This window comes from Oryx dammah, unplaced genomic scaffold (assembly GCF_014754425.2).
Source record: "Oryx dammah isolate SB20612 unplaced genomic scaffold, SCBI_Odam_1.1 HiC_scaffold_10, whole genome shotgun sequence".
In the NCBI taxonomy this organism is placed as follows: domain Eukaryota; kingdom Metazoa; phylum Chordata; class Mammalia; order Artiodactyla; family Bovidae; genus Oryx; species Oryx dammah.
Window position 1 is genome coordinate 30,956,469 of NW_024070194.1, and position 23,812 is coordinate 30,980,280.

A 23,812-nucleotide genomic window follows, 5' to 3' on the forward strand; every position below is an offset into this window, starting at 1 on the left:
GGCCTGCTTTAATTTGGGGTCCCATTCTCACACAATCCAGTGTATATGCCCCCTTATTACTGCTAATAAGTAGTAAGGCAAATCTTCCCATCATGGAATGAAAACTTCATTAATCTTAACCTCTTTCTTCTTAAAGAGTGGTATTTTGTTTCATAAATACTGCTCACAGCCCCAGTTTATATTTTGCCCAAAATTTGACTTCCGTTTTAGGTTTGAAAGGTTACACTCAAATAAACAGTCTCAGTATTTAATAGAGGAGTATTTAACTTAATTTCAAAGTACAATCATTAAAAGAAAAGAGAAATAGAAACCATAGAGAGGAACATCACATACATCAGCAAATTGGGACGATGACCAACATCTAGATTTAAGCAGCGAACTGAGAAGTCCCAGGTAAAAGCAACCTGGAGTCCCAGTTAGGAAAAAGTCCAGGGTAAGACTTCAAATTGCTGTTTGGGGGGTTCCCACTTATAACCCCAGACTGCAAACTAATATCATCATCAGTTCATGCAAAAATGCAGCTCTGGTTTTACTTTAAGGTTTTTACAATGCTGCTTGTTTTATCTTGTGAGTCATAGTGAAAGTGAAAGTCGCTTAGTTGTGTCCGACTCTTCGAGAGCCCATGGACCATAGCCTGCCAGGCTCCCCTGTCCATGGAATTCTCCAGGCCAGAATACTGGAGTGGGTAGCCATTCCCTTCTCCAGGGATCTCCCCAACCCAGGAATTGAACCCAGGTCTCTCACATTGCAGGCGGAGTCTTTACTGTCTGAGCTGCCAGGAAAGCCCATAAAACTTTTTTTAAACCTCAGGCATGGTTAGCCAGACCTCCAGGAGCTCAAGAAGTACCATTCTCTTTCTTATCTAAAGTACCGCCTGACTTGCTGTGCTTGTGGGTAGGCACAGAATCTGAGCAGTGTCCAGGCAGGTCAGAAACAGGTCAGAGGCCTGCTCTCGTGCTTCTGAAGCCTGAACAAGACTTCCTCCATTTTAATTTCCCTACAGGACTCTCTTGGATGCTCCCCAGTGTGATCAGGTGGCTGGAAGCAGAGATGATAGATGACTTCGGTGCCACACAAACTTAATATCACATGCCACTTCTGCTGTTCATTTTGTTTGGGTATCCTTAGACAGTAATTTTATCTCTGAGTTTCTGTTTTCTCATCTGTAAAATGGGAACAATAATGTCTTCCTTTTTGGGTTGCTGTGATGAAGTGAGATAATATGTGGTTCCTGGGGGCCCCTAAGTTAACTGGATGAACTAAAGGTAGGGAAACAGCTTAATACAGTCCTCTTGCTCCCATGTATGTAGATAGAATAAAACAATATCAAGAGAAGAGAAGAGGCTATGTCTCTGGTTACACAAACTGAGAAGTAGCCTAATCTGCTGCCTCTCTGTGCTTCTGATCTCCTGTTCCTTGCACTCACTCCCCACTACACGCTCTCCCTGTGATGCAGGCGAGCGCTGATGGGGACTCCCCTGGCACCTAGATGCTTCTTCCTACATGCCTCTCTCCCCTCACCACTTCCTCCACCAGCTACCTCTCTTCTGTACATCAATGTTTTCTGAGCCTTGCTCCTTAAAGTGTGGCCAAGGATCTGCATTTTTAAAAAATTCCCAGAGGCTTCAACTCCAGGAGATACATGTGGGCTGAGAAGCACTAGATGGCAGTCTAGAGCAACTCCATCTAAAATGCATGAGACAGCTTTCTGAGTTTGATGGTGTTTGGTACAGTTACTGGAAATTTTATCTCAAGCCACAAGAGTATATCCACATTACTTTAGGAAATCCGTATTTCATTCATCCTGGGAGAGTATATTCCTGATCTCCACCATAGGACACTAATATTGATTTGCTATTTAAAAAAAAGAAATCATTTAAATGAAAATACTACAGAATATGATTTTAAAGGTACATCACATTTAGATTTGTAACAGATGATTCTTCTCTATGCTTCTCAATTACCAGATTAACCACTTTTAGTGTTTTTTTATTTCTCCTTGTGTTTAATTTTATCTTTCTATTGCTATTTCTTGAATTTTTTCCACCTAAACTTTAAACTTTTCATTTTGTATTGGGGTATATTTATTGGACTTTTATGTTTAGATTTATCTTTAGATTTCCTGCTATGGAATTAAGGATTTATCTTTCCTACCAGCTAAATATACACCAAAATACACATATAAATTTCCCCCTGCCATCCTCCCAAAAGAGCTGAATCACTAGAGTCAATATTCAGTTCTTATATTATGATCATGATTATTTTCAATTTTTTTGTATTCCCTGGATTTAGCAATTATTTTATCATTTGCTTGGTTTTTAAGACACTAGTTAATCCAATTCCAAAGCTTCCAAATGAACTAAATATTTTGCATATGTCTAAAAACAGCAGATAATCAGTTTTATTTTCTTCTAGAGACATTCCTCCTGGGGTATCTATCTTTTGATTCTAGGCTGGGGTTGCTTGCTTTCTTTATCTGGAAATATTGCTGACATCCCAGGTCTTTCTCATCATCCCTTTCCTGTGTTTAGCCTCACTTCTTTCCTAGTTTAGTTCATTATTTTTCTGAACCACATCTTCCAGTAGCTTTCTAAGAAAGAATGTATGCAAGGTCAAGTTTTCAAGACCTTGTTTGGCTTAAAATGTCTTTACCCTCATACTTAATAATCATGTAGACATATGTTACTGCTGCTGCTAAGTCGCTTCAGTTGCGTCCGACTCTGTGCAACCCCATAGATGCCAGCCCACCAGGCTCCCCCGTCCCTGGGATTCTCCAGGCAAGAACACTGGAGTGGGTTGCCATTTCCTTCTCCAATGCATGAAAGGAAAAGTGAAAGTGAAGTCACTCGGTTGTGTCTGACTCTTAGCAACCCCATGGACTACAGCCCACCAGGCTCCTCTGTCCATGGGATTTTCCAGCTGAGAGTACTGGAGTGAGTTGCCATTGACTTCTCCAACGTTACTAAATTGTAAATAATTTTCCTCAAAATTTTGTGGGCGTTGCTTTATTGTTTTGGGCTGACTCAGAAAAAAGCAACCAATGAAAGGTCCCAAGGGCTGGTGGCATTGGCTCTATCGTTGTCGAGCCCACCATCACCAAATATATCAAGGTCACTAGGCTTGAATCTTTGAACAGAGTCCCCTGGAGACAGATATGCAGCGAGACGCTTGCTCTGTCTCCTCCTCTCCTAGGGGCTGTATGGCCACTGTCCCCCTACGCTTACCTCCATCAGTTTTCCTTCAAAATATGATATGAGAACAAGGATTAAGTTCTCTCGATTATGACCTATTTTCACTCTTGCCTCTCAAGTCACTAAACTGAAATGTGCTGGAACCTCTGTTACAGATTATCAGTGGAGACAGGTTTCTTTTCCAGATCAATCCCTTCATACGTGTTCATTCTTCTTAATTTCATTCTTGGAGGGTAACCTTAACCTCCAGTTTCGGGGTTACTACGTTGTAGCTCTCTTACAGTCACATTCTCTGTGCCATTTCTGGAATGCCAGTGTCTAGAACACCTCCCACAAACCACATTGCTTCTAACACCTAAACAGCTCCTCCTGCCTCACCCCCATTTAGCAGGTCATGTGGTTATCCCACTCCAGAAAGCCTCGGGTTGCTTCCTGGCAGAGTCTATCTGTGCATTCCAGGATTGAAGTTCTGAAACGTCCCCCACATGAATGCCCACAGGCATCACCCTGCTCCCAAGGGAGAGAACTGGGGACAGGCAGGTTGAGTGACTTGCCCCTGGACACCTAGTCCTGGGAATCTGTGAGATAAAGAAAGTGGCTCTTCCTCTCTTGGTCAGCTGCCCAGGTGGTGATGGGGTTAGAATGCCTCCTGGCAACTCAGATCCCCACGGGCTCCTTGGCTGGAGAATTAGCAAAGACAAGAGGATGAGTCTTAGCTCTTAAATGTCAGACCTCCTTCTGGCTACACACCACCAGCTAATTATGAGGCCAGGGCCAGCATTAGCAACCCCAACGCCACCCCACCCCACCCCGCTTACCCCAGGACCCCACCTGGCAATAGGTCACAATGCTCCAGCTGCCCAACCAACCAGAATGACTGACCAAAGTAGGAGGAGATGAGGAGGATTTGGTGAGCGGGTGTGTGAGCAGGGGGAGATTCCTAAACAGTCCAACTCCCCACTGCCTGAGCCTACTCCTGAGGTCTGCCACCACCCCCTCCCCTACTCCCATTCCTCCCATCGCCCAGCGCTAGTCCTTCCTGTAACCTCCACCTTCCTCCATGACCCACCTCTGCTTACCCAGGCCCGAAGCTGCTGTTTCCCCGACCCTAGTCCCTCCCAGGGGCATGGGTGCAGGGGAGGGATCAGGTAGTCCAGTGGGTCCATGTGTGTCTCCCCGGGGCCCTAGCTGGGCCCAGGTCCTGGACAGTGTCCTAGGACTGGGGGCACTGGGGCTGACAATTCGGGCCATCTTTTCCACAACTGGCCCAGCCTTGCTGCTGCTGCTGCTACTGGTCAGCTTCCTGGCCTTCGACATGCTCCACCGGTAAGTGGACTGCAGCCTACAGGTTGAGCAGGTGAGCAAACCCTCAACTTCCCAAAATCCAGCTGCCGCCCTTTCTCTCCACAGGCCTGCAGGTCCCACCTGGCCACAGCACACACATCTCACAAGGGGCCAGAGTCAGGGGGCCGGCGAGGGTCCAGGGCAGCAGGAGGCTCCACTCGCAGTGGCAGTCACAGGACGACTCAGCCTCCAGGAGGCTCTGCTGCTGCTGTTCCTGGGTGCGGGGTTGCTCCTGGGAGCCCACGGTGTGCCCTTGGCCCTACTTGCCCTTGCTTTTTGCCTTCATCCTTGGACCTGAGTGCCCTCCGGAAATACACTGACCGTGCTCTTTCCTCAGGCTTCCTTTCCTCCACCCTAGGTTGGGAAGGTGGGAGGATACTCCTTTATCCCGCAGCCTGCATCTTGGGGAAACTCTGGCCTCACAATGTGGACAGTGGGTACCTAAGTCTGAGTCTGAGGGCATCAGCAAAATGTGAGATAAGGGACAGGGAGCCCAGGGCAGGGTGTGGAGCCATCTTGGAACCTGTAGGTTGGGGGAGGCTATTCTGGCCTCCTCTGTGATTCTAGAGAACTTCTCTTGAAAGAATTATAAGAGAGTGAAGCAGGGCTGGATACAGGCCAGCAGGGAAGGGAGGGCTCCAAAGAGGGCTTTCCACAAGAAAACACGAAAGACTACATCTGTGGACTCACCAGGCGGAAAGCCTGAAGGGTCCATGAGAGAGATGGACCTCACACCCAGCAGTGGTCTCTCTCTTGGCTGGCCCCTACCCTGACCCGGGTCATAATAGAGCTCCTCTGGAGAGGGTGGGGGCACTGAGAGTGGGGGCTCAACTCTGGCTGCCAGGCTGTCCTGGGTGCGGCAGGAAGCAACATGACTTAGGTGGCTCTGCCCAGAGGTAAGACCCAGGGCCCAGTACAAAGCCCCACCACACCCATGCTGGTTCCTCCTGATCCCTGCAGCCACACCTGCCCTGAGGTCCCAGGCATCTCCGGGGCTGCTCCTGCAGCTGGCCTGGCCCTCTCCCTAGGTGCACCAACCACGATGCAGCAGCTACGAGTGGAGACAGATGCCATCGGGGCCGGCGAGGGGCCGCGGCGCGCGGTGCCCTGGTCAGCCTGGGTCTCCCGGGAGGGCTGGGTGCGCTGGTGCATGTATCACGTGCCCCCAAGCTGGACCCAGTGGTGGGCGACGTCCGGCTGGCGGCAGCCACTGCAGCGCGTGCTGTGGGGTCTGGAGGGGGTCCTCTACCTGCTGCTGGCCCTGATGCTGTGTCACGCGCTCTTCACCACCGGCTCCCACCTCCTGAGCTCGCTGTGGCCCGTGGCGGCTGCGGCGTGGCGCCATCTGCTGCCGGCTGTCCTGCTGCTGCTGCTCAGTGCCCTCCCCGCGCTGCTCTTCGCCGCCTCCTTCCTGCTGCTCTTCTCCACACTACTGAGCCTCGTGGGCCTCCTCACCTCCATGTCTCACCCAGGCAACGCTCAGGACTTGGACCAATAGAAGGGCAACCCCATCCCGCTGCTTGTGTCTGTTGAGCCCTGGCCTAGGGCCTGAGGCCCAGGGGAGAGGGCGGGCAGTGGGACCAGGGCCTTTCTGTGTCAGCAGGCCCCCGAGCTACAGTCTCTAGCTGGGACTGGGCGGGACATGGGTGATATTGCTGGAGCTGGCAGGATATAGACTGGCCTGACCTCTGGGCACCTCCCTCAAGCTGATGCTGCAGGTACTTGGTGTGGAGGGCCAGAAATTTTGAGAAGAGATGTTAGGGCAGAAGGCTCAGCCAGGAGCAGAGCTTGGCCAAGCCATCAAGAGTTTCCTCGTGCATGTGCTGATGCTACTGAGGCCCCTTTAGCAGTTGGCGATATCTTTTTCTTGCAGCTGCTCAACTGTCTCAGCTTTAGACTCATAGCAACTTCTGCCTGTATTTACCATTCCCCCCACCAACCGCCTCTTTTCACTTGCTCAGGCTCTAGAAAAGGCTCAGTGACAGAAATGTAGCTGAGACAGGGCTAGCCAGAATCCTCATGAGACCTCAGCTTTCACCTTCCAGATGTTTCTGCCCAAGCATTCCCCACTCCCTAGACTTCCTACCTCCTGCCTCGTCCATATCCCCAAGTCTGGGAAATGAGCCAACCAATGCAGTAAGTTTCTCAGGGAGAGCTTACTCTTTAAGACTCCTGAGGTTTGCTATGGAAAAACAAACAAGAAGTCCCATTTCACCCACCTATGCTGTGTGTGACCTTAGCCAGTTAATTCTTTTGAGCCTTGGTATTAAGTGGGTCCTGTCATGGAGCTGCTGTGAGTCAAAGGCAATAATATCTGTGTGTGAAGTACTTTGTAAAGACCAGAAAATTGTAAGATATTGTATGGAACTCTAAAGAACAGAAAGCTTCTCTAGGCCTTCAGAGAAATGTTCTGTCCTGGATATAGTTTGGACCCTACAGTGGTAAACGGAGAATGGATGAATGTGAACAAGAGGTAAAAGGTCATGAAATCTCAAAATATGCAGGTGTTGAACTCTTCTGACTGTGAAATGCTCAGTGGGGCTTGGTGCACAGCTGTGTGAGTGGGGAAAACATAGCCCATGGGTTTCTAAAACCAACCCAACAAGCTGTTTACAACACCAGGAGAGCCTTGGAACATGGCATCCCTGGATGCCCAGGATGCTGGCTTTTCACATCTCAGCTAACCCTCCAGACGAAACAGTGAGTGATTAGTCACTACAAGTAAGACACATGATAGGTAAGACCCACCCACCTGACCCCCACCCCACTCCAGGCCTCCACTTAATCCTTGACCCTATCCAATTGCTATCCAGTCTTGACCCCACTACATACATCACTCTAAAACCCTCACTCCTATATCCCTCAACTAAAAGCCTTCTCTCTGGCCACCTAAATACTCAAGCCCTGTGAACCAGCCCCTAGAACCCACGTTCATTTTTGCTAAAACCCATTCGCTGTGGAGTTTCATAACCCTGTGTGCCACTGATCAGATACCTTCAGCATCAGCTCCTGAAAGCCGAGACACAGTCCTTCCTTCCTTTTTCCTTCCTGTTCTCCCTGAAGTATGGCCTGGTAGCAAGGGCAAGGCAGGCCATGGAAGTGGCAAGGCATCATAGCTAGCATGGGCTCTAGTGCATTAGCTAAAGCTGGGTTTGAATCCCAGCACTGCCACTTTCCAGTCCCACAGCTTTGGCAAAAATTGCTAACCCTTCTTGAACTTCATTTTTCTGTTGGTTAAAACAAAGGCAAGCATACCTGTCCTGGGGCACCCATGGGGCATCTGGTATGTGGGCAAAATTCCTGGGCTGACTCCTTAAACCACAAACTGTAGCTATGCTATTATTACTACTCCATTTTAGAGATGAGAAGTCAGGCACAGGATAGCTACTTGCCTATGGTAAAGTCAAGTTGTTTGAGTCCTAGTCCAGCCTGACAAGCTACTAAAGAGAAAGCAATGGTGGAAATATAACCTCACGGAAGACCCCAGGGCTTCTCAGTGCCCGTTCTTTAAGCTCCTGTCAGAGATGAAACCCGGATGCCAATCTTGGGCCCCTCGCTAACTTGGCTGTGCATTGTTTGCCAGGGATATCACTCTGGAGCCTTGGGACCATTCTAATTGAGAGAGGAGGTTTGGGCCCAAACCAGAGACACTGAGGAGCAGGGTTTTGGCAGGAGCAAGGAGAAAGACTTCTTCCCTTCCACATGTAAACATATATCTTCTACCCTCCTGTATCGCTGGTGTGAGGTAGGGTGGCACAGGCATACCAGAGAGCAAATGGGCAATATCTATCAAATTAGATCAACACATAGCCTGTGACCCAAAATGCTATGTGACACACAGCAACCCAAGAAAAATTCTCCCCAAGGCCCAAGATGGTCTTGCTCCTCAAAGTGTGGTCCCAAAGCCAACAGTATCAGCATCGCCTGGAAACTGGCTGCACATGTCGAGTTCCAGGCCTCACCCCAGGAGTCATGAATCAGAGCCTGCATTTTTAACAAGACTCCCAGGGGATACACTGGGAGAAGTTTGAGAAGCACTGCAGGTGAGGGAATATGCTGAAGGGATATGTCTGAGAATGGAGCACTGTGGAGATGAGGCAGCCATTAGAAGGAGTGGAAGTGAAACAGATTGATCTTGAAATCCCAGAGTTGAGTGAAAAATAGCTGAACAAGAAATAATAGAATTCTTTTCACACAAATTTTAAATGCATACCAGCAAAACCAGACACTTTTAAAAAATAAGAATAAAAAATAGAATGGAATGGCCAACTCTAGAGTCAGGCAAATGGGATGGAGTATACAGGTAAAGGGAAAGTGAGGAACCTTGCAGAGAGGAAAGAAAAACATTAAATGTAGACAAAGTCATCCATTTAGATTTGAATCACTTAATAATGCAAGCCTGGGGAGAATGAACATGCTGGAAAGAAGTTTGGGCCAAGAAGGGAAAGTTGTTCCACAGGCCTGAGTGACCAGGGCGGCTTTGTGGGCTTGACCCAGCAGCGAGCTCAGGTGGGGTTGGGGTAGGGGTGGGGATCCAGTAACTTCTGTAGCCTGGCCAGAAAAGTAAATCCGATCAGGTGGAGCAGAAAGAACCGGAGCGGAGGAGGTGTCAGCCGCGAGGGGTCTTGCATTTGAGAAAGTGAGACGGGTTCCACAGAGGCACACACGCACCCTGGGGACTACGAGGAGCAGGAGCGCCCGGTAAGATTTTCTCCTGCCCCAAGGACCCGAGAGCAGTGAGTAAGAGCGGCCAGGATGCGGGAGGGTCCCAGGGGACGGTGTCAAGGGAGCTCACAAAGCTGGGGGCGCCGCTTCAGCTAGAGGTGTGAGTGACCACCCTGTGGGAAAAAGAGGGATCCCTGGAAGGGGTCAGGGAGGCGCCAGGGAACCGCTCTGGACCAGCTAAGGGGGGCCAGGAGAGGGCGCTCTTACCCAGACGCGGCTCCGCGCGCACTAGAGGGTGAGCAGGGCGACCCTGCTCTCAGAGTCTGTGGCCACGAGCCGGGGCCGGGGGCCGGGAGGGGGCGACTGGGCCCCGAGGGGAGGAGAAAGGCGGGGCCTGCGTTGCTCTGGGAGGTTGCCCCAGGTGCTGGGGCCGAGTAAGGGGCGCATAGGCTCAGGGGCACCGGAGAGGGGTCTGGGCAACCGCTGGAGAGTTCCAAGCTGGCGCGTTGACCGTGGAGGCAGAGTGCGGTGGGCAAGGGCCCGAAGTTGGGAAGAAAATACCAAACCTAGCCAGAGATCAGAGGCCTGTGGGCACCCATATAGGGAAGTATTAGCTATCCCCGTAAATCAACACCTTCCCTCCACCTTCACCCCTCCCCGCCCCCTCCCCCCCACCTCCCACCCGCGGAATCATAGTCTGCAGACTCGATGCCAGGCGTGCCTCCCTGGCGGAGACCTCCAGCTCTGATTTCGAAGAGTCGGACTTGTCTGCGTGGGGGACGGAAGCGAAGAGGAGATGGTGTGTCTCACGGCCCGATCCTAAAACGGGCGGTGGGTGAACCGGTAGATCCTGGGGCCGGGAAGCAGCTTCTCCCGCCTACTGTCTTCACAGCGGCGGCTTCATTGACTACAAAATCTCTTTAACCCAAATCCCTAGCCTGGGTCCCCTAGCCAAAAACCCAGAGACAACAAGGGCAGAGCTGAGAATCCTGGAGAAGGAAGGGCCCAATCTCGTGAGCTTCACTGTCCCCGACTGCTGACCTAATCCTAGTCTATTCTTCCATTCTTCCTAGGGTAAAGAGCTGTATTATGTGAGGTTCCGTCAGGATCTAGATGTACATCATCCCACTTCGGACAAGTCATTTTCTGCGGTGCAAACATCTCTATTACATTTCAGATATTTTCATCTTAAAAATAAAAGAACTTAAGAGGTGTAGCTTTTACCATATTTTCTGGCCCGTGTCTTCAAATGTCTAACCAAAATACAGTTTTTAAAACTGATATGTGATACTGTATACTTAAAAATATTTGTAGCATATATGAAAGTTGTAAAACCCTCTAAGCACAAAGATACCACATCCGTCTCACCAGCCAGAATTCACAGACAATGACATATGGAAATGCTGCTCACTGGTACCTTTGACTTGATCCTGATTTTGAAAGAACTGCTTCTAAGTTTCCACCATTGAGAATTACTGTCAAGTTTTGATAGTTCACCTTTATCCAGTCAAATTCCTTTCTATTCCTAGTTTGCTAGCAGTTTTGATGATGAGTGGAGGTTGAATGATAAAAATTTTTTGCATCTACTACCAGGACTATTTTGCTCAAAATTCTCCAAGCCAGGCTTCAACAGTACATGAACCATGAACTTCCAGATGTTCAAGCTGGATTTAGAAAAGGCAGAAGAACCAGAGATCAAACTGCCAACATCTGTTGGATCGTTGAAAAAGCAAGAGAGTTCCAGAAAAACATCTATTTCTGCCTTATTGACTACGCCACAGCCTTTGACTGTGTGGATCACAACAAACTGTGGACAATTCTGAAAGAGATGGGAATACCAGACCACCTTACCTGCCTCCTGAGAAATCTGTATGCAGGTCAAGAAGCAACAGTTAGAACCAAACGTGGAAGAACAGACTGGTTCCAAATAGGGAAAGGAGTATGTCAAGGCTTGTATATTGTCACCCTGCTTATTTAACTTATATGCAGAGTACATTATGAGAAATGCCAGACACAAGCTGGACTCAAGATTCCTGGGAGAAATATCAATAACCTCAGATATGCAGATGACACCACCCTTACGGCAGAAAGTGAAGAAGAACTAAAGAGCCTCTTCTTGAAAGTGAGAGAGTGAAAACGCTGGCTTAAAACTCAACATTCAGAAAATGATGATCATGGCATCCGGTCCCATCACGTCATGGCAAATAGATGGGAAAACAGTGACAGACTTTATTTGGGGGGGCTCCAAATCACTGCAGATGGTCACTGCAGCCATGAAATTAAAAGACGCTTGCTCCTTGGAAGAAAAGCTATGACCAACCTAGACAGCATACTAAAAAACAGGGACATTTCTTTGCCAACAAAGGTCTAGTCAAAGCTATGGTTTTTCCAGTAGTCATGTATGGATGTGAAAGTTGGACTATAAAGAAAGCTGAATGGCGAAGAATTGATGCTTTTGAACTGTAGTGTTGGAGAAGACTCTTGAGAGTCCCTTGGATTACAAGGAGATGCAACCAGTCCATCCTAAAGGAAATCAGTCCTGAATATTCATTGGAAGGACTGATGCTGAAGCTGAAACTCTAATATTTTGGCCACCTGATGTAAAGAACTGACTCATTGGAAAAGACCCTGAAGCTGGGAAAGATTGAAGGTGGAAGGAGAAGGGACGACAAAGGATGAGATGGTTGGATGGCATCACCAACTCGATGGACATGAGTTTGAGCAAGCTCCAGGAGTTGGTGATAGACAGGGAAGCCTGGCGTGCTGCAATCCATGGGGTCGCAAAGAGTCAGACATGACTGAGTGACTGAACTGAACTGACAAGGACTGTTTATTCTGCTTTATTCTGTTTATGTGGAGAATTAAATTTTTAGGTGTCTTTTAATGTTAAACCACTACTGGAAAGAAGCACATCCTGTTTTTCTTGTTTGTTTGTTTGTTTTGGCTGCACTGCATTACTTTCGGGATCTCCTGACCAGGGATTGAACCCAGGCCACAGCAGTGAAAGCCCAGAATCCAGTGGACTACCCTAGCTCCCTTTTAACTTACATATAATTCATACATTTTACATTCAAATAAATGCACAAGTATTGAGGGTATGGTTCAATAAATTTTTACATATTTGTCTGTGTGTGTACCCAGGTAACTACCACCCAGATAGAACTTTCCCATTGTTCCAGAAAGTTTCATCATGCCCTTTCCCAATCAGTATCTCCCTCAAAAGGTAATCACGATTCTGATTTCTATCAGCATAGATTGTTGAAACCTATGGCAACCCACTCCAGTACTCGTGCCTGGAAAATCCCATGGATGGAGGAGCCTGGTAGGCTGCAGTCCATGGGGTCGTGAAGAGTTGGGCATGACTGAGCGACTTCACTTTCATTTTTCACTTTCATGCATTGTAGAAGGAACTGGCAACCCACTCCAGTGTTCTTGCCTGGAGAATCCCAGGGATGGGGGAGCCTGGAGAGCTGCCGTCTATGGAGTCGCACAGAGTCGGACACGACTGAAGCGACTTAGCAGCAGCAGCAGCATGCAGAATCTATGCAGCCTATTGTTGAAATTGTGCAGAATAAAATCATACAAAATGTACTCCAGTGTCTGACTGCTTTCAGGATTACATCTGTGAGAGTTACCCATATCTTTGCATCTATCAGTATTTTGTTTTCCTTTATATCAATCTCATTGTATGGGAAAACTATTTATTCACTCTTGTTGATGGACATTTGGCTTGTTTCCAAGTTTTGGATAATATGAAAAAACATTCTATGAATATTCTTGTGCAAGTTTTTTGGCAGATCTGTCTAGATGTATAGATCTCTTGAAGTGAAACTGTCAAATCACAGAGAATGTAAACGTTCAACTTTAGTAAATGCTGCCCAATAATTTCCAAAGTGAGTTGTACCATGCAGTAGTTCCACTGCTTTTTTTCAGCCTATCCAGCTAATTCACATGGTATTTACATTTCTGTTTCTTGTTTTCACTTTTGTTTGGGTGATTTCGGAGAGAAGGAAATAGCATCTTTATTCTATCACCTTCAGACTGTACAATCTCTTTTTTTTTAGCAGCACAGCATACAGGATCTTAGTCCCCCAACTGGGAATGGAATCTATGCCCCCTGCAGTGGAAGCTTGGAGCCTTAACCACTGGACTGCTAGGGAAGTCCCTCTCTTTCCTTTTTAAAGCCGAGAATGCATGATTGGTTTAACATTCAAATATAATCAATGGACTTCACCATATTATCAAACTGAAAAGCATACATGATTATTCCATAGACACAGAAAAGGCATTTGGCAAAATACAATATCCATTCCTGATTTAAAATAAAAACAAAACCTTTCAGCAAACTGGCAATAGAAGGAAACTTCCTCAACTTTACAGAGGGCATCTATGATAAACCTACAGTTAATCTCACACTTAATGGTGAAAAACTGAATATTTTTTCCTCTGAGATCAGAAACAAAACAAGTATGTCTGTTCTCACCATCTCTATTTAACATTGTACTGGATGTCCTAGCCAGGACAATAAGGCAAGAAATATAAATAAAAAGCATACAGACTGGAAACTAAGAAGTGTCTTTATTCACAGACAACAAAATTGTGTAAGCAGAGAATCCTATGGAGTCTATCAAAAAGCTACTAGAATAACTGAATTTAGCAAAGTAATGTGTACATGATCGTAGTTATGATACAAGGTCAAAATATAAAATCAGTTGTATTTTTCTGTACTAGCAGTGAATGATCAGAAAAAGATAATTTAAAATCTCTCTTACAATAAAATAACGTGGGACTTGGGGTTATCTGACAAAAGATATGACAGATCTATACACAGATAACAACATATTGCTGAGAGTAATTAAAGAAGACCTAAATAAATGGAGAGCTATATCTTGCCCATTGGGTTGGATGACTCAATATTAGTAAGATCTCAAGTGTTTCCAAATTGATCTATGTGTTCAACACAATCGCAAAATCTCAGAATTTGTGTAGAAATTAATAAGCTGATTTTAAAACTCATTTGGAAACGTTTTAAAGGTCCTAGAATAGTCAGAATAACTTTGATAAAGAAAAACAAATTTGGAAGATTAACACTACCTGATTCCAAGACTTATCATAAAGCTAAAGAAATCAAGGGAGTTGGTACTGGCATTAAGTTAGACAAATATTAATAGATAAATGAAACAGAAAATGCAGAAATAGATCTACATGTAATACATACATGATTTTTTACAACAATGTTAATGGAATTTAGTGGAGAAAGATCAGTCTTCAACAAATGGGCTGGAACCATTAGATATTCATTTGCAAAAAAATGAATTTCAACTCATACCTTATACCATGTACAAAAATTAATTCAAAACATATTGTAGACTTAAATGTAAAACCTAAAACTATAAACCTTCTAGAAGCAAGCAGAGGAAAATAGCCATGACATTGGGTTAGGTAGAGATTTCTTAGATATGACACCAAAAATATAATCCATAAAAGAAAAATTGAATAAGCTGTCCTTGACTAAAATTAAAATGTTTTGTTCTTCAAAAGACAAGCCACACTCTGGGAGAAAGTATTTGCAAAATATATATCTGATAACAGACTTGGATCCAAAGTAAAGAACTCTCAAAGCCCAGTAATGTTTTTAAAAGGGAGCATGGTGATGAAGAACAAACAATTTAAACAGAAACTTTACCAAAAAGGACACATAGATTGCAAATAAGAACAGGAAAATGTTCAATATTGTTAGTCATTATGTAACTGCAAATTAAAACCATACCTTCCCCTATTAGAATGGCTATTAAAAAGATAACTGATACCAAGTGTTGTCAAGAATGTGGAAGAACCTCAACCCTCAGACATGGTCAGTACAAATGTAAAATGGGACAACCACTTTGGAAAATCATTTGGTAGTTTCTTAAAAAGTTAAACATACATCTTCCATACGATCCAGACATTTTATTCCTAGATCTTTCCCCAAGAGAAATGAAATCATATGTCCATACAAAGATTCATACAGAAATGTTCATAGCGGCTTTATTTGTAGAGTCAAAAACTGAAAATAACTCGTGTCCCTCAATAGGTAAATGGATAAACATAGCTATCGCATATAATGGAATGCTACTCAGCTATAAAAAGGAATGAACTACTGATGCACTCAACATGGATGAATTTCCGTGAATTAATTCCATTCATTGGGCTGAGTGAAAGTAGCCAGATGAAGAGTATCTACTGAATGACTCCATTTATTAAAGCTCTAGGAAATACAAATTAATCCATACTAACAGAAAGCAGATCAGTTAGGACAAATTGCCTATGGATGCGAATGCAAAGATGTTGGAGGTTGTAAGGAAGGGCTTTAGGGAAGGATTATATAAAGGGTAAGTTTGACTGTGATGAGTTTCATGTTGTATACATGTCAAAATTATATTGTGCATTTGAAATATGTGCAGTTTATTGTCTGTCATACTTCAATGAAGCAAGCAGTTTTAAAAAGTTTAGATCCATTTCCTTGCAGTCAAAAAGTTTATCTCTCACCAATGTTTATGGTAGATGTACTTAAACACTAAAATGAACTCAACACACAGTGCATGCAATTAACTGGAGAATGTGACAGGAAACAAGTTATCTGCTTTTGTTAGAGGAAAACTTTAATTGGGTTAAAGTTGTTGTTGTTGGGGTTTTGTTATTGTTTTTAGTTTTTGGCCACACTGAGAGGCATGTGGGATCTTAGTTCCCTGCTGCTGCTGCTGCTGCTGCTGCTGCTGCTGCTAAGTCGCTTCAGTTGGTGTCTGACTCTGTGCGACCCCATAGACGGCAGCCCACCAGGCTCCCCCGTCCCTGGGAATCTCCAGGCAAGAACACTGGAGTGGGTCACCATTTCCTTCTCCAATGCAGGAAAGTGAAAAGTGAAAGTGAAGTCGCTCAGTCGTGTCCGACTCTTCGCAACCCCATGGACTGCAGCCTGCCAGGCTCCTCCATCCACGGGATTCTCCAGGTGAAAGTACTGGAGTGGGGTGCCGTCGCCTTCTCCGCTTAGTTCCCTGACCAGGTATCAAACCTGGACCCCTGCACTGGAAGGCAGAGTTCTAACCATTGGACCGCCAGGGAAGTCCCTGGGTTAAAGGTTTTTGAAAAGAACAATCTTCCAAATTTCTGAAGACTTTTCTCCCCTGAAAAATAAAGGCTTGTGTCACATGCTGTGCTGGTGCATCTTTTAACCCTTTCAGAAACACCTTATTTTGGCAAAGGAAAGAATACTGGAGTCACTTTTAAAAACCAAGATTCCACGAATGAGAGGAAGTCTATGTACACTTTTCTTCTTAAATGATTTGCCAGTGCCGTTCGAGTTTTGTCATGCTTGACATACTATGTGCCTACGTACTGGAAAAATATAAGATTTTGCTTTTACAATCTCAAAACAAAATCCGGGAAACAATTCAAATTCATGTAGTGACTTGTATGCAGCTATTTTTGAAGTTTCTTGTTTCCTAGTCACAATAAAAAATTTGTTAATAGAGGAGTCAACTGTACTATGTGCTTACATGACAGCAAACTGAAAATAAAATATAATTTAGCCCCATTTTATCCTTACAATAGATTTCAAATCTACATTGGGATGCTGAGGAAAAGGTTATAAAACCTCACTGTGAGCAATGGGAGCCAAATAGCAAGATGGGGTGAAAATGAGAATCCCAGAGGTAGACTGACAGGGATCTGGAGCACAATGAACAGTCTCCCAAGTGCTCACAGTGTGGGTGTGCCAGACTTGGGATGGGGCTGTGAGAGAATGGAAAGGCCTAGACAGAGGAGCCTGGCAGGCTACAGCTCTCGAAAAGAATCGGACACGACTGAAATGACTTAGCACGCACACAAGGTTTTCTTAGAGAACAGGATGGCAAGCAACAGAGAGGGCTTCGTGAAGCTGGGTAACTCATATTACTTTCTTCCATAAACCACTTTGGGTGTACAATTTTCCACAGAAACACTGAGAAGCCCCAGTTTCAGAGGTGCAAAGAAAAGGGTTTTGTGTCAAGGAATAAATGACTGAACAAGGGATTCGCCGAACTGATGAAAACAAAACAAAAAACAGTTTTTGCGACAAAAGTTATCTAAAATCTATCTTCTTAACAAGAGGCTTTCTTTCACTTTTCTATGTTCCCATCCACTTTCTGTCTACTGCAAAGAAAACCAAGCTCATTTCAAGCACTCTCATTAAGTCTCAGCAGCCCTGATGACATTACTCTCTAAAGGGTTTTATTAACTCATGTTGTCTGTACCAGTTTCCCCAGCACCAGCATGTGTTAATTTAGTAGATTCCTTTCATTTGCACTTAGTAGTTACCCACCCAGGACCAACACTTCTTTGGTCCGCTATTTCCATTTGTGTAAGATGTTACATTCTTTGACAAAGTAAAATTTCAATAAAAAGTAAGGGAAGATAATGCAGTAATTCTGCATCCTCTTCTCCAGCCTATTCTACTTAAGGTTTAGTGGGTCTGTGTATTTCCTTATTTTCCTGCTTCACATCATGTATCAGTGTACTTACTGCCTTGTTTCAGCCCCCAACTCATACTACACCCAACCCAGGGTCAAGATCATTTGTCAAAGCTGAGACGCTGTACTTTTACAAAATTAATTAATTTGACTGTGCCAGGTCTGAGTTGCATGTGGGATGCAGGATCTTTAGTTGCAGCATGAAGTATCTAGTTCCCCGACCACAAACTGAACCTCTGCGTGCGTTGGGAGCATGGAGTCTTAGTCACTACCATCAGGGAAGTCCCTGAATTCTTTTAACTTTCTTATTAAGTTTGGCACAGCTTCCTACTCCCTACACCCCACCTTGGAATTCTCTCTGCTCCTCTTCTACTGCCCACTCACCAAACAGGTTTGTGTTCACTTTGCTACTACTGCATATTGTATCTATTAAGCAATGGTTTTCTAATCAGTCTCCCACTTGGGCCTGGGAGCTTCTTGCTTAGTTCCAACCACTTTTGAGTGTCTACCAGGAGCCAAGAAATTGTGCAAGGCAAGGTTGGTATATCTCCAGGAGTAGGTGAACGTTGAACATACATATGAATGGGTGAGACTAGTACAGGTGAGAACTAGCCAGATTCCAAACTCCATATAAAATATTGACAGGTTCAATTACAACTCAGCCAAATCCCAAAGAGCTGCTGACAATAGGTAACCCCTCCTGGGTCTCTGTTAGGTACACGTGTGTTCTGGTAGGAGTATAACTGAGTGTGTGAGACAGTATGAAACATGCAGTCAATGATTTCTAAACAGCGTGGACTGCAAGGTCCGAGGCTGGAGAGAACCCAGAGGTGGCCTCCCCAACTCTTAAGATCACAGTTCAGACACTCACTCCCTTTCACAAAAAGATGTCACTCTGTTTTTCCATGCCTTTATTGGTGACAGCAATGGACAACAACGTCAGGCATAGCAGGTGCCACGCCAACACCTGGCGTGGCAAACAGGCACTGTAGGGCCACTGGCACACACAGGCCAAACACAAGAACCAGTCTACCCTGGCCATGTACCCGAATGGGCATGAGGTCGTCTGTCCAGTTTGTATGTGTGGATCAGCCTGTCTGAGTGTCTTGGACGCTGCCTGCAGGGCGCCCCCATCCTCGGCACATGGTAGGGGCTGTTGTGAACACAGCGTGACATGCCCCGGTGGACGGCCAAGCCCCGGTGTTGACCATGGGGGACAGGGCTGGGGACTGGAGGAGGCAGGGGGCCAGGCACAAAGTTCACTCCAGGGCCACATCCTACAAAAGAACCAGCCATTATCAGAGTGGGCTTCTGGCCATGGTGAGTGCAACTCTGCCTCAGGCAGTTCTGGTTCTTCAGGGTGAGTTTTTCTGGCCTTCAATTTCCCCATCTACAAAATGGCAATACCGCTTCCCATACTGCCAAGTCAGGAAACTGAGGATCAATGAGCTAATTCATGAGTCTACAGATGCTGTTCCAGACTCAGCTGTGACAGAACCCAATCCCAGGGGGCACAAGGAGTCCCTGACTTCTCTCAGACCATCTGGACACAGGAGACTAGATTGAGGGAGGTTCAAGGAGAGGCTGGAAAAGGTGTGCTGGGAAGTTGTGGGGGCACATACCTAAGTGGGGTGGTACCGAGAAGTCTTCCATTGGATTAAAATTGAAGAATTCACAGGGTGGGAAGGGCTGGTCTGGGGAAAAAGGGGGTTCCTGGGGTAGGGGTGGAAACAGAGGAGGTAGGGAAGGCTGAGGAAGAGGGTAGGGAAAAGGCATGGGAGAAGGTAAGGGAGAGGGTGGGGGCAAGGCCGGCTGCTCGCCGAAGTCTGAGGGCTGCCCTTGGCTCCCCTGGAAGAGATGATCCGGCTCTGGCCAGTCTTTAATCCATGGGTCTAGAAACAGGATGGTTGTTTTAGGTAGGCCTGGGAAGCCAGGTCGCCCTGAACTCTGGCAGCCTACACTTCTAAACCTTTACTTCTCCTCTTGGAGAACGCAGCACCTTCTACTTGATACTCAGGTTTCCTCATCCCCTCTCATTTCAGGCCAAGCCCAAGCTATGCTCCTTCCTTCCTGTGTCTCAGTAGTCAGTGGATCCGTCTTTGTTCATGATTCCCTCCAGTCTGATCTCATGATCCCTTCCAGTCTTCTCCCTCTATTGCCCAGCTTGTCGATCTCGCCTCTCCTAGCTCTTCCTCAAAGACCAATAACTAAGTTTAGTAAGTCTCTGTTAAAAACAAAGATCCTATCACTTCCTTTTCCCAGCAGGTTCAGGTTCCTTTCACACTTCCTCCCACAAAGAATATTTTTGCCCAGGCACCATTCCCTTCTCAACTGTTCACTGCCTCTTTTAACCCTACTCCACTTCTTCAATACAAAAATGTTACAAAAATGTAACCACTTCGTCACTTCCCAACCATCACATGACATGGCCAAAAGCCTCTCCCCTCCCTGAAAGTGCCTCTATCCTTATCTCCTTTTGTTTCCTCCATCAGTCTCTCTTCTCTTCCAACTCCCAAACATGGCCATTGTTTTGCTCTTTCTGTCACATTCACGCCCTTAGCAGCCATCTCCCTGCTGGGCACCACTGACTCCAAATTTACTCAACATTTCCATAGTACTTCAAAGAGATCTGCCCTCATCAAACTCACCAACTCATCCTTCCACCTAACTCTTCCTTTTGATGTTGCTATTTCTGTGGCTCCAAATAAGAGTTCAGAAGACCTGAGACACAACAAACTAGCCTTACAACCTTTAGAGCACCCCTTTCTCTGTTAGGGATCAGTTCTGCAACTGATTTAGATGAGATTTGTGTGCTAGTTGCTCAGTCGTGTCTAACTCTTTGAAAGTCTATGCACTGTAGCCCACCAGGGTCCTCTGTCCATGTGGATTCTCCAGGCAAGAATACTGGAGTGGGTTGCCATGCCCTGCTCCAGGGGATCTTCCCAACCCAGGGACTGAACCCAGGTCTCCTGCATTGCGGGCAGATTCTTTACCATCTGAGCCACCAAGGAAGATGAAATTTAGTTCTCATCTAAAAAAACAAAGAAATTGGACCAATATATGATCAAGGTCCTAATTCACTTTCCTGATACTCCAACTCCAGGCTAAAAGTGACACTCCTGGCCATTCTGCCCTCACATCCTCAAGTGCTACTACAGCCTTCTAACATGACTCATGTCTCCAATTCAATAAACACCATCCTGCAGGTACTATATACACAGCAATTGTGCTAGATACTGGGGCTGAAAGGGATGAATTATCAACAAGTGATGCAGGCACTTCACCTTTGCAGGACATGATCCAGGGCAGAAGCAGACAGGGAACAATAACCCATGATGTCCCCTTTAAAAGCAGGCAGGAACTGAGGGTTTAACAGTCCCTGCCAAGGGGCTTTGTTGCTTCTACCACTCTGCCTGAATTACCTTTCCTCCGCTTCTGCTTTTCCATGCCCCACATCCACTCCAATTTAAAGTACTCCCATTCTTTTCCTGTTTATCTGTAGCATATGCGTATTGAGCATACTCAATACTCAATTCATGTACACAGAGGTGACTACAGGGCTAGACCAGGGGAAGGAAGGCATACTCAGGATTCCCAATGGTCCTTCAAGGGGCTCTACTCACCTTGAGGATCTCTGTCCTGCTGTTTATGAGACCTATGCTCTGAGGGCCCTCTTTGCATCACTACCCTCCCGACCTGTGATAGGGCTCACCATGGGGATAGTCACGCTTGGGCAGCTCTACACCCCAGGCATCGGCCACATGGGTCAGAAGCAAATGTGAGAGGTGGCGGTGGGCATGCTGGTCCCAATGGACACCATCCCGATGACGGTGCCGTACTGCGTGCCGAAAGTGAAAGTGGAGGTCCAAGACATCGAAGCAGTGGTCCCCAGCCAGAGTAGCACTGTAGAAGTTCCCTTCAACCACATCCCGCCGCAGAGAGCCTGCCAGGGGCTGGAGCTGAGTGAGAAAATGCAGCATCTAAGAGCCACGGAATGATGCAGAATCGGGAGGGAGGGTACTCTATCTACCAATCAGCTGCCCCATCTTCTGTCCTGAGGTGCTCCAGCCACTTGCCTCAGGCAGGAGGAAACCCCCGGTGACACGCTCTCCTAGGGGCATTGCCATGTTCCACACCAGCAGGCAGGAATCTGGCAACACCTGGTCCATGCGCACGAACACTCGCTCCAGGTTCTCTCGGTAGCTCTCCATCGAGTAGCGGCCATACCTGTTGGGTAGCACAAAGGGTGGGCAAGAACACAGGGGTGGGTGGCCTCTGAGCCATACCTCCACCCCCAATCAGTATTTCCCTCTCCCCCCGCCCCAACCTGGAGAGATCCCAGAGGCAGGAGTTGATGATCACCAGGTCCGGGGCAGGCCCATATGTCAGCTCCTCCAGGACTCCCTCGAGGTACTCGGAGTAAACGCGGGTGAGGAAGTAGAAGCGTACAAGGTGGTGGCCAGAACCCGAGCAGAACTGGCGGACCTCCCGGTACTGTGTCCCGTTGTGCAGCTCGCCTAGCTGACCCCCAGCGACCAGCTGGTCCTGTTCAAAGCTCAGCTCCCCCTGCCCACCCCCCCCCCACCCAGCTGGTCAGACCCAAGCCAGGGAGGAGGCCCCTACCAGGCCAGAGTCTGTGCCCGCCCATCACTGGCATGGCCACCAAGCTTCCCTCACCTTGGCTTTCAGCTGGGCAGCTGTGAGCAGTGAGTCTTTCTGGAGCAGGAGCACCAGGTCTTTATACACAGCCCGCTGGACTGAAGGGAGACAGAGATCCTGAGGCTGAGGCAGGCCCTACTCCACCCCCAGCTCCTGTCAAATCCAGGCCTCTTGCTGAGGTGGCCCAACACCACCTTTGTGGAGTATTGACTTAGAGGTATGAGAAAAGGTGAAGTTAAAAAGTCCTGGCACTGACTTTGTTCCTTCCAGATGTATACCTTCCAGGTGTACATAGCGACCTGGCAGAAGTAAGTTGGCCAAGTCACCCAAGAAACAGACAACATACTGCTTCCATGAGGACACTGTGGGGGACTGTCAGGAAGAAAAATGCTGAGCAAAGTGGGGGTGAAAAGCCTGACAGGCTACATCTGTCAGGACACCTGTGGAAGGCGCTGGGGAAATAAACCTTCTGTACTGGAACGGACTGGGGATCAGGAAAGAGGTTTGAGATGGAGACAAAACGTTCAGACGCAGAAAACAGACTGCAGGTGCGGGACCAGGAAGTGGGATTCTAGAAGGGCACTCACTTGAGTCCCCCAAGATGACCACGAACTTGTTGTGTAGCAGCTGCTGGACTTCCGAGGCCTGGAAACGGACCATGTTGCTTCGCTCCGGGCGGCACGGCTCCTCGTTCTCCAGACAGAAGACCATGCCGCCGCCAACAACGACGGGCTGCAGGGAAAGGCCACTAAGCTGCACGAGGGAGGGGCCTCAACTAGCTCCAGGGCCCACTTTGGGATAAAGGAGACCTGCGCTGGCCCCTTTCAAGCTGCTCAGGGATACAGGTACCAGGTGGCAGCATTAGAGTGGGGTCCATGGTGGCGCCAGCCTCTGTTAAACTTGGCAAGGTGAGCCAAGGCCTGCGAACCTCCGGAATACCCTGCCGCTTCACACGCGGTGCCGCCCTGCGCCCAGCCACGTGCCCGTCGCCGCCCCGCGCATGCGCGCACGCGCTAGCGCCAATTACCGATTCCCGGGACTCCGCGCCGTTCACCAGCGACTGGGGCAGGCCCGCACACTGCGCGCGTCGCCTGCAGCGGGCGCCAGGCCTAGCCTCATGTTCCCGTGCCCGAAGAGCTGGTCGCTTCAGCACTGCTCCTGCCTTGCAGAGCTTGTGCGTCCCGGTTAGTGGTCGGTGCGCAGCCCGTCGCCCAGCTCTCTCCATGCGTGAGTCGCGGAGGCCCGACAATGCCTGGGGCCTCCCCGCCCCGGGCGACAACGCTCACAACTCCCACTTCTGGTCACTCATGTCCTGCCCTGCCCGACCCACCAACGTCCGAGGGGACAAGAAGGCAGCGCGGGTGGCCGCCGTAGGGAACAGGAGCCAGGGCCGAGCCCGCCCCCCTGTGGGCGGGGGCACAGCGACGGCCAAGTACAGCCGCCCACAGCAGTGAAGGCTGGTGGCCG

General features: G+C 47.5%; 3 protein-coding genes across 5 annotated transcripts; 2 read left to right on the forward strand and 1 right to left on the reverse strand.

Moving 5' to 3' along the window:
* The first annotated feature begins 4,251 nt into the window (after positions 1-4,251).
* CUNH20orf141 (chromosome unknown C20orf141 homolog) lies at positions 4,252-4,833 on the forward strand. Its single transcript, XM_040247311.1, has 2 exons — positions 4,252-4,517; positions 4,602-4,833. Exons 1-2 carry the CDS (start codon positions 4,252-4,254, stop codon positions 4,831-4,833), a joined length of 498 nt encoding a protein of 165 aa, XP_040103245.1.
* A 126-nt stretch (positions 4,834-4,959) lies between these two features.
* On the forward strand, positions 4,960-6,033 carry TMEM239 (transmembrane protein 239). Its single transcript, XM_040247312.1, has 3 exons — positions 4,960-4,972; positions 5,326-5,431; positions 5,496-6,033. The coding sequence occupies exons 1-3, from the start codon at positions 4,960-4,962 to the stop codon at positions 6,031-6,033; spliced, it is 657 nt and encodes a 218-aa protein (XP_040103246.1).
* A 12,541-nt stretch (positions 6,034-18,574) lies between these two features.
* PCED1A (PC-esterase domain containing 1A) lies at positions 18,575-23,801 on the reverse strand. Of its 3 annotated transcripts, none has more exons than XM_040247811.1 (8): positions 23,373-23,801; positions 22,933-23,077; positions 22,364-22,443; positions 22,014-22,099; positions 21,763-21,913; positions 21,399-21,645; positions 19,309-19,578; positions 18,575-18,963 (listed from the first exon to the last, which is right to left on the reverse strand). In XM_040247811.1, exons 1-8 carry the CDS (start codon positions 23,568-23,570, stop codon positions 18,716-18,718), a joined length of 1,425 nt encoding a protein of 474 aa, XP_040103745.1. In that variant the 5' UTR covers positions 23,571-23,801; the 3' UTR covers positions 18,575-18,715. The 3 variants fall into 3 exon arrangements, with proteins under 3 accessions (XP_040103745.1, XP_040103743.1, XP_040103744.1); XM_040247809.1 differs by having other exon boundaries at positions 22,014-22,252; XM_040247810.1 differs by having other exon boundaries at positions 22,933-23,098; positions 23,373-23,741.
* Positions 23,802-23,812: the final 11 nt, after the last annotated feature.